The sequence below is a fragment of the Cupressus sempervirens genome, chromosome 7 (assembly GCF_028749045.1).
Source record: "Cupressus sempervirens isolate cs-2001-9-10 chromosome 7, ASM2874904v1, whole genome shotgun sequence".
Taxonomy (NCBI): domain Eukaryota; kingdom Viridiplantae; phylum Streptophyta; class Pinopsida; order Cupressales; family Cupressaceae; genus Cupressus; species Cupressus sempervirens.
The window spans coordinates 814,374,294-814,385,144 of NC_143124.1; the positions used below are offsets into that span (position 1 = coordinate 814,374,294).

At 33.6% G+C, this 10,851-nt stretch overlaps 1 protein-coding gene across 1 annotated transcript; it reads left to right on the top strand.

Moving 5' to 3' along the window:
- Positions 1 to 5,411: 5,411 nt before the first annotated feature.
- On the top strand, positions 5,412 to 9,398 carry LOC149549888 (receptor-like protein EIX2). Its single transcript, XM_089793106.1, has one exon. It carries the CDS (start codon positions 5,570 to 5,572, stop codon positions 8,888 to 8,890), a length of 3,321 nt encoding a protein of 1,106 aa, XP_089649232.1. The 5' UTR covers positions 5,412 to 5,569; the 3' UTR covers positions 8,891 to 9,398.
- Positions 9,399 to 10,851: the final 1,453 nt, after the last annotated feature.

Here is a 10,851-nt window from a genome sequence, read left to right on the forward strand (position 1 = left end):
GCTCACTCCTAACAAGGTGATTAAAATCCTTTAATCAAGGTTATATTTAACAATATGCATTGTAACCTTTAATAGGGTTGGCTCCTCACAGAGCTCACTTTAGAAGAGTGAAAATTCAGTAACATGTTATTGGTGGTTTTTCCCAAATTGGGTTTCCATGTAAATCCTTGTGTCAAATTGTGTGATTGAATCTATAATGTTTCATGTTTACATTTTTGCAATGTTCATTTGACCTAGGACAATAACTTACAAAGGTCTAAGATAATGGATGATATAATCAACACATGCATACATATGTTTGTTGAGTACTGAAAAGTTTTATATGCTATACATTTGAATCTTGACAACTGATTCACCCCACCCCCCTCTCTTAGTTATTCTAAATATTCCAATAGGGAGATGACCCAATTTCCATCCACAATAACTTTGCACAGATAGATCTTGGTAGGTGAGTTAAGAGCTTAAAGCTAAATTTTTAGCTTTTGGGTATTCATGAATCTCTCTTTAGAGATCATCAAGTGCAAAGTGGTCAAATAGCATGACATTTCAAAAGTGGTGTTTGATGTCTACTATGTTCTTGCACAAATAGTCATTCACTCAAAAATATCAATGCTTGTGAAAAAAAAACTCAGTGGCCTTTATGAAATTTTCCAAAAGTGCCACACAAATGGGCTAATCACCAACCAAAAAGCTAAAAATTTGATCAACTATTAGTACATGTATTTCCACTTTTCGGATTCTATAAGTACCTGGTAATAATTGGAGGGTAATCTTGAAAAAATGTCATGGTTATTAGACCCCCTAACGATAACTGAGTCACTTTACCTATTAACCCCTCATCTTTATATATTTTTAAAAATTCACCTTTGATATATCTTTGACATACACATTGCACACCAAGGTGTGATTGCTAGTTATAATTATATATTTTGAATTACATTTACTATAGTAGAAACACTCCCCCTCTCAAACCAAATCATTTGTTAAATGTCTTATCAACCAACTTGATATAATACAAAAACATTCACTAGGGAAAAGTATCTAGTAGTCACCCATGCTAATTTCATGCACCTAGAACTCCTAAAACATTTAAGTTTGATTGTAGTGATTTTTCTGGTGCATCTTTGTATGTGATTTAACAACCTAAAGCTAAGGTTTCACCTTCTAGGTATTCACATATCTCTGTATAAAAATTATTGAATGCTAAGTGGTAAAAAGAAATACATTATCATAGTGTTGCCTGATACCTATTATGTTCTTGCACCAATAGTCATTTACTCAAAATTGCCAATACTTGTGGCTAAATGTCCCATTGGTCTTTATGAAATGTCCCAATAGTGATGCACAAATGGGTTAATCACTAACAATAAAATGTTAAAAATAATTGTATATTAGTACTTGTGTGATCGATTAGTATGCATTTTTTTTTTTGGGATTGTTTTAATAGTACTAATTGGAGGGTGAACATGGCAAAAAGCTTGCAAGTATTAGATCCCCTAACAATAATTGGGTACTTCTCCTAATTGTTTTACCATAATTCTTCCCCCTAATAATTATTAGGTACTTCCCCAAATTATTTTACCATAATTCTTTGGCGTACCCATTGCACACCAAGATATGATTGGGCCACCCTTAAATATCACACACTAAAGAAGAATTTAGACTTGCAAACATACATCATCTTTGACTATTAACACTTTTAGCCTAGGAATCAGGTCTTAATGTATGATGCTTAAGCTAATTATTTCATCTAAGGTGTTTTATATATGAAAGAAAGTTCTTGAAAAGGCATCTACTACTGACATTGCACCAAAATGAAGATCACCATAAATCTTGCCTCCTTAAATGCTCATGCACAATGTTTGCATTCAATCCATCCTCAGGGCTCTGCCAAATCTGGACATTGAATATGTTCATTTGAGTAGCTACCTCTACACTTCTAAAGATCGAGAAATCATCCTCCTTCAAACTCATAACCACAATTGTTGTTGGTACTCTAGTTATTGCATTGGGCATCTTCGCAATCTTAATGTAGCAAAGGCACCGACAAAACTAGTGGATATGATGGATGGAGAGGCTTGTGAATTCCTCAAATTCTTTAAATAGTATAATGTATAGAAAATGAATTTGTTGATGGCGTAGAGAGATATCATCGGGGATATGGTCTCTATGCGAACACCCCTATGCATGATGGAGTCAGATACAACCATTTATCATGTGGGATTTGCAGCCAATAATCCAAGGCTACGCAGACGAAGGGTCAAAGGACTTGAGGGACTCAAATCGATGAGTTGTGCTCTGATACCATGAAGATTTTTCCATCATGTCGAAAGCATGTATTGATGGTGGAGATTGATCTCATTGGGAATATAGTCGTTATGCCAACAACCTCCACACGATGAAGCTAGATACAACCATTTATCATGTGGGATTTGTAACCACTACATACCATGTTGATAATCCAAGCCTATGTGGATGAAGAGTCAAAGGGCTTAAGAGACTTGAACCAATGACCTCTGCTCTAATACCATGTAAATTTTTAGCTTAGCCAACAAATAATCTGGCTAGAATGATAGAACAAAATATGCAACTGTAGAAAGAAAAATAAATAGAACAAAAGATGAAAAATAAAACTTCTCATTAATTACAATAATATATGCTTCCTCAAAGAATTAAGTGTGGAGAAATAGGAATAAACCGAAAAAATCAGAAGTATTCCTTAGTTATCTTACACACTAAGAAAAGAAGCTTTATCCATAAAGCATGAATAAAAAGCAAAAAATATGCTAAGTTTTATTTTCTAACAAGAGATTTCAACCATATCTTGATCACAATGTGAGGAACAAGAGTATAGGCTCCAGAGTGGATCTTCGGTCTTCCTAGTACTCCCAAGGTTGAAATGATGATGTTTTCACCTATGTTGATGATTGATGGACTAACTTCCCCTATCATTTAACTTACACAACCCACAAAGACAAACAATATTGATTGCAACAAAATGAATTGTATTTTTATTTACTCTTTTAAATGCTTTGAAAATCATTGACCGCTAAATTTTAAAATAGCCTTCTTTGTTCACTGATAAATTCACTATAAAATAGCTCTCTCTTTCTCTTCTATTACACATCTCCTTTCTATTTCTATTCGTGTAGTCAATGTTACCATAGCTTTTGATTTGTGTGGATAATTCAACTAAAGTTTTTTTTCTCTCTTTATATAAGATTCCATTATCATCTATTCTTACAAAATATCAATTATTTGATTTAGATATTTAAAATAATAATAATTTGTAGTAAAAGCTTTAATAAGAATTTTTTTATAATCATTTAAATTAATAGATATTGTCTTTTTAGATGATTGTAAAGTAAAAATAATCCAAAAAATAATATTAGAAACTATTATACTATATATATATATATATATATATATATATATATATATATATATATATATATATATATATATATATATATATATATATATAACAATCATTTTTTTTAATCTTAATCTTAATGTAGCAATATCAATAATGTTAAATGTGATATTCTACAAAATTAATATATTTTTAATAATAAATTGATTTTTAAAAAAAAGAATAAAGTTTGATCATTATTAGCTAGCTTACACATCTAAGAATCTCTAAAGTATATATATATAACTTTTAGGCTATAGAAATTTTAAAAAAAATAGGATTGTCCAAAAAAAATTGATATATTAGAAAATTATTGAACAAAAGATATATTAAAGTCATTTTTTCTTATTGTACCTGCCGTAGACAAATACTATTTCAGTCACTTCTCACAAGTAGTGAATTAGTACTATGTCAATCTACGAATTATATGTAATAATTTTTCCATTAAACAATTATTTCTAAGGTTTATCTATATATTTATAATTAAAAATAGTATATAATTTCTTTTATCTCAACTATGAAAGGCTAATTAGATTTGGTGTTATAGGAGCTCTTTTTTGGAAGCTTCCCATATTACTTTTTTTTTGCGGCAAACTATTAGGTATATAATTTATTAAAGTGTATTTTGAATTTAATTTACAAATATTTTTAAAAAAATCATATTTTTTTAAGTTAGGTTTTTAATATAAAATTTATTACATTCATATTATTATTATTATTAGTAGTAGTAGTATAAAGAGTTTTTTTCATGGTATATAAAAACACATATTAGAAAATCTAATATATAGTTCTACATTCACTTGGATTGGAGATTAGATAATATTTAATTATACTAATTGTACATATATTAGGTGGGAAAAGGTGAAAGTATAGATTATTTTATATTATTTTAACAAAATAATCCAAATTAATTTAGATGAAAATTTGTTGTAAATTTTATTAGTTTTAATACATTTAGGTAGAGATTATATGATATTTAAGCAAAGCATATTGAGGTGGAGATTATATGATATGTAAGTAAAACTTATTATAGATTCATTTATATAAGATTTTTGAAATTTGAAAAGGCAATTGGTTTTTTTTTTTTTTTGACTCTTTGAAAATTAGAGTATATTTTTCAATAAAGAAAATGATTTATAGAAATCATTAATAAGTTGTCTTTTATATTGAAAAAATTCTAGATTGCTTTAAGAAGAGATTATTTGTAAATTCTCTCAATTGATTGGTTTAACAAGAGTTGTAAATTATCATAATTGTTGATAATTTAACTATCACAAAGTACATGCCACTACGCAACACTTGTTTAACTTTATATATTTATTGGACCGACCTATTGCACACCGTGCAATTGCTAGTTCAATATATTCTTTAAAAAATTGTAATCATGTGGGTGTTTCCAAACATGCAAATAATTTTTTATTTTTTTTTAATAGAGGTCATCCACAAATAAGTTTTAGGTACTCGATACGGGCCCACGTGTGCCTGAAACCTCTTCGGCTAAGAGCCAAGGACTAAGGAGCATCCATGCTGCCAAATTCACTCGGGGCACGATCCTGGCCTCATCCCATATGATGTTTTCGGGCCTTGCACTCAACAAAACTTGATCCCTAGTGTTTCCAAACATGCAAACAAATTTGACTCAGTTTCCTCATGCGAAAGACTTGGGCTTTACAAATCTTTACACAGCAATTTAATAATAAGTCACATTTACTAAGTTACTTGAATTGGCCTAGTGGTGGAGAACTTATACTTTTGAAAAAGAGGTCACAAATTCAAAAAAAAGTCCAAAACTATGTCTAGTGTCGTAGACTATAAAAGTCCCTTTTTCTTTTTCAAAATTTCCTACAAAATTCCATAATCTGGCTTGTTTTCACGTACCTCATCATTTTCCAGTACGACCAATGCCCCACCCCGATATTTTATCGGAGATCGAATATAACTTTCAACGCGTCGTACCATCTTTACATTTTTCCCAGTAATTTCTGTGCGATCACCACTAGTACGCCTACCAGATTTGTCTCTTTTTACGTCAATTGAAGTTGTGTTCGTCGGCAGGCTGGAACTTGCTACAAAGCGGCTTTCATCGTATAATATTTCGTGGCCTTCCAGTTGAGTCGTGGGACTGTGTGTGTGGACTCCTAGTTTGGTCCTTCACAAATGGCTTCTTCCAGGAGTAGGGGATGTTTCTTAGTGAGTTTGCTCCTATCTCTGCTATTGCTGCAGAATTCTTGGGTATCTTGTTGTACGCAACATGAACAAAAATCACTCTTACATTTCAAGGGAGATCTTCACGACCCTTCTGGTCGACTGAAAACATGGAATGAATCAACCAACTGTTGCAACTGGTCAGGAATCAAATGTGATAATATCACAAAGCACGTCATTCATTTGGATCTCCGCAATCCTTTCGGCGACAATCCGGAAAGGGCTTTGCAGAATTCAAACAGTGGTGTTGCTTCCCAGATCTATTTCGCGGGTTCACTTTCTATCGAGAGTAACAAAAAAGACGTGCTTTCTTCTCTGTTTGATCTAGAGATGTTACAACTCTTGGATTTGAGCTACAATAATTTCAGTGGTGTTGGTGTCCCTCAGCAACTCCCCTCGCTGAAGTACTTGCAGTATTTGAATCTGTCAAATGCTGGATTTGAGGGAAAGGTGCCCAGGGAGTTGGGCAATATGTCCACCTTGCGCTACTTGGATCTTTCCACTAATTCCTTCATTTCCATTTCCTCCGTTACAATTGATGACATGCAGATGTGGATAGGAAACATGAGGAATCTAGAGGTGTTGCTGTTGGACGGGGTGAATATGGCGCAAGTGGGAAGCATTGAATGGGGCAAAGCTATCTCCGCCATGTACAATCTCAGGCGTCTTCAAATGTCCAACTGTTTGCTCTCTGCCCCAATTCCGCTTTCTCTTGGAAACCTTACCAGTCTAACCCACCTCCAACTTGGTGGCAGTTCCTTCTTCTCTCCCATACCTGCTGCCTTACAGAACCTCTCCAACCTGGTTTGTCTCAAGCTCAGTAGCTGTCAGCTCAATGGCTCCATCCCTTCTGCTCTGTTCAGCCTTTCAAACCTGCAAGAAGTTGACTTGTCTGCCAATTTGGACTTGGCTGGGGATCTTTCAAGCATTCTGCCGCCATACTCTGCGTCGCTAAAGAGCCTTGTTCTCACAGACACAAGTGTAGGAGGAGCAATTCCGGATTCAATTGGCAACATCTCCTCATTAACTCTCTTGGATCTCTCGGTCTGCTCTGTTCAAGGTAAGCTTCCACCCACCATTGCAAATCTTACACAACTTGTAATGTTGGATATCTCAAAGAACAAATTACAAGGAAATTTACCTTTGTTTGGGGTTAAGCCTCCATTAGGAGCGTCATTTCCTTTAGCCTATGTCGATCTTTCAGACAATCAGTTGCAGGGCCCCTTACCCACTATGTCGTTAGGTGCATTTGAAAACCTCCGCTATGTTGACTTTAGTCAGAAGCGATTGACCGGTGCCATTCTATCCCCTGACACGAATCTTACGTCCCTCGCATGGCTTGATTTGAGCTGCAATGAACTGACGGGCACAATTCCTTCCTTCGCCAAAGTAAAGTCCCTTGTTCTGCTCGATCTGAGTAATAACCTCTTGAGTGGCAAAATCCACCCTTCCATTGGCCAACTTGTTTCCCTCGGTACGCTTGATCTAAGCCACAATCTGTTGACAGATGTCATACCTCACAACATTTCAAATCTATCTAAACTGAAGGTTTTTTCCCTGTCCTCTAATCGGTTAAGCGGAATGTTTTCAGATTCTGACCTTCATAATCTCTCCAGTCTGGTATCTCTGGACATTTCGAACAACGAGTTAACTGTGAAACTCAATCCGATTTGGATTCCCCAAAGTTCGTTTAGAACATTAAAATTAAGATCATGTAGCATGGAGGGTCAGTTTCCGGCCTTCTTAATAACTCAAACAGACATTTCCGATTTGGATATCTCCGACAACAATTTATGGGGCAATATTCCTGCGTGGATATGGGAATCATCTTCTCTTGAACAGCTCAATCTGTCTTATAACAGTTTCACAGGCGCTTTGCCATCTAAGCTACTGGGGCCAAAACATTTAAAATTTCTGGACTTGCATAACAATAACTTCCATGGTGAGCTTCCGCTTCTTCCTCCATCACTGATTGTGTTAGATCTGTCAAAAAATCAATTCTATGCATCAATTCCAGCTGAAATTGGCGAGTCTACATTCATTTACTTATCTCTGTCTCACAACAATCTCAGTGGTAGCATTCCATCTACAATATGTGAAGGATTGTCTATGGAGATTCTGGATTTGTCATATAACAGTCTTACAGGTGAGATTCCTCCTGGTTTTCTCGTAAACTGCAGTTTTCTTGAGGTGTTGAATTTGGAGAACAACTGTTTAGAAGGCGAGTTGCCGGCGGAGTTGGGAAACATGACTTCGCTTCAAACACTGAAAATCAGGGGAAATCGTCTAAATGGCACTCTGCCAGCACTTTCAAATTGTAAGCAGTTACAGATATTAGATCTGGGAGATAATAGTTTGACAGGGAATATTTCTTCAAATTGGATTCAACAGCTTCCTAATCTTACGATTTTGATCCTAAAATCAAACAGATTTGAAGGAAATGTACCTGCTGATATAAGCAAGATGCCTTTTCTTCAAATATTAGACCTCTCAATGAACAGTTTCTCGGGAGTAATTCCGGCTAGCATTTCAGAGATGAAAGGTATGGCAAACGGCTCAAAGAATACAAAAGTCTTTGAATATGGGCCGACAATAGACTTAAAATATGTAGAGAAAATAATAATCAGAAGCAAAGTATTGGAGCTGGAGTATGTGAGAGCTTTGAGTTTAGTAAAATGCCTTGATCTATCAAGCAATAGATTATCCGGTCATATACCTGAAAGAATGGGAATGGGATCTCTGATGGGTTTGATCATTTTCAACATTTCAAGAAACAATATTACTGGTGGTATACCCAAATCCTTGGGAAACATCGTACAGCTGGAGTCCCTTGACCTCTCGCAAAATCAACTGTCTGGAACTATTCCCACTGAATTGCAATTTCTGACATTCCTAAGTTTCTTAAACCTGTCATACAACAATCTCAGAGGAAAGATACCGCAAGGGGCACAGTTGTTAACATTTGATGCTTCATCCTTCTCAAATAATTCAGCTCTATGCGGCCTCCAACTGAACGAATCTTGCTGCAACTTTGGTCAGCTCACAAAGCCCTGTCTAAAAAGCCCTCCCACAACGCTCATGAATGTCGATAAAACTGAGGAAGAAAATGTGGATGCAAGTGATGTGTGGTGGGGAGTGGCAGTGGGACTGAGCTTTGCATTTGCGTTTAGTGTTGTCATTGGAATTTTGTGTCTTTCCAAAACAGTGGGCAGAAGGTGCTTACAGTTGATGGACCGCTCCATCGTTTATCTCTTTGAGAGATTCAGAAACTAAGGTGTGGTAACAGAAAGGTAAATTTGTGTACCTCTTCTTTCTCTTACAATTTGCTGAAACTTTTTCTTTCATGATGTAAGACTGCCAAAATAACATTTGGGAGCAGCTTCTTAAGTTTGTTAACTTTTTTTTTTGAGTTTAAGAAGCCGTGGCTAGTAAGCCTTTCCTCCACTAGGTACTGATGGTTGATAAAATTAAGAAGAGGATGATGTGTATGGAGAGTGAGAGGGAACCCAGCTTTGCTTTTGGGTTTAATCTTGTTATTCAAGTGTCGCCTTGCCGCACCAGTGAGTGAAACGAACACAAAGTGCATGATGATATGTTCGATGGAACCGCACCATCGGCGTTCTCTTCGAAAGCTTTACAACCATAAAAACAAGTATTTCTTTCAGGTGTAAGAGAGTTTATTAGCGTACATTTATGCTCTCCACTCTCACTTTTGTCAAACATTTTCTTCATGCAAAGGCTTCCAAAATAATATGAATGCATTGCTAGTTTTATGATTTAATGTTTGTAAAAGGAAATTTATTTTAGCTAAGGAAAATACGTATAAGCTTTTTAAGGCTAAATTAAAACAAATTACAATGATAAATATATAATATAAAATAAAATTGTGATTCAATTAAATATTTTAAGCACAATAAAGAAATATGAAATTCTTTTAGTTTAAATTTTAATGAAGATTATTTTTGATAAAAAATTAATTATTCTAAAAGAAAAATGTTTAATTATTTGAATAGATTAGTATTTTCAAAATTATTAGATAATTGTATATATGTGAAAAATAAAATGTTTATAATTAAATTTCACATTTAAATTTTAAAAAATTAATTTATGTTTATGATGTAAATGTCATTAATTTTGGTCTTTATAACTTGCTTTTGTCAATATCATTTTATGAAATGCATAATTTGTTTATTATAAAATATAAAAACTCAATCTTTAGGCTAAAGTCTTTGTTTTTTAGGAAAATATATAAATTTTGAGCTATCCACATTACTTCAAGGATGCATGTTGCATAAATCCTTTCAAGCTCTTTAATTAGAAAGGTAGAAAGTGGCTCAATAGTTTTGTAAATTAAAAATTATGACTTCTTCTAAGTTGGGTCTATTACCTTAAAGATGTTAAAATATTTGAGACATAGAATAAGTTGTAGGACGGGATGACAGTTGCAAACCAATGGTTAGAACACTTCATAAGACACATTGGATAGAAATAATGAAACCAAATTGAAAGGCACAATTTAGTGATGGATTATGACACACATATTATATAGGTAGGATGAATAGATTACTTTCAATGTATAAAAATATTTTAAGATTTGGTTGTTGATTTCATTTCTTAAACTTCTCTTATTATAGGATGTTCAAAATGGTATTATAATGCTCTTAAAGTTGCACAATATCTTTGATTAGTGATACTTTTATAGAAGCCTTATGTAAAAATACATTATAACCATTTTTAATTATTGAATAATACTTTAGAATACTTTGAAGTGAGATTATTCTCGTTGGAGAATTTTACCTACATATATCTTTGTTGTGGAAAAATTTTATTAATATTTTGCACATGTTGATTCCTTCTATAATTTTACAGATATAGAACTTATACAACTCTCCTCTAAGATTAGTTTTGCAAGAATTCATATGTACTTATCTCCTTTTCATTTCATATTAAAGACTAGTTATTGGAAGTAAGTTTTGGGTAGAGGGTAATTTATGTTGATCTTTATTTGTGTAAAAGTTAATGTGGAAGGGTTTCATTTTATTGCAAGAAGAGGTAATTTAAAACATTTCAAATAGAAAAGTATGCATTCTTATGAAAAAACATTTAACCTTTGAAGCTCAAAATGGATGATATGCTCATGAATAAAGATTTATGAGCTATAAATCCATATCATACAAAGGGCAAATGGATACAAAACCTAAGTATCTCATAAGAATATATTTTAATGAAAGTTT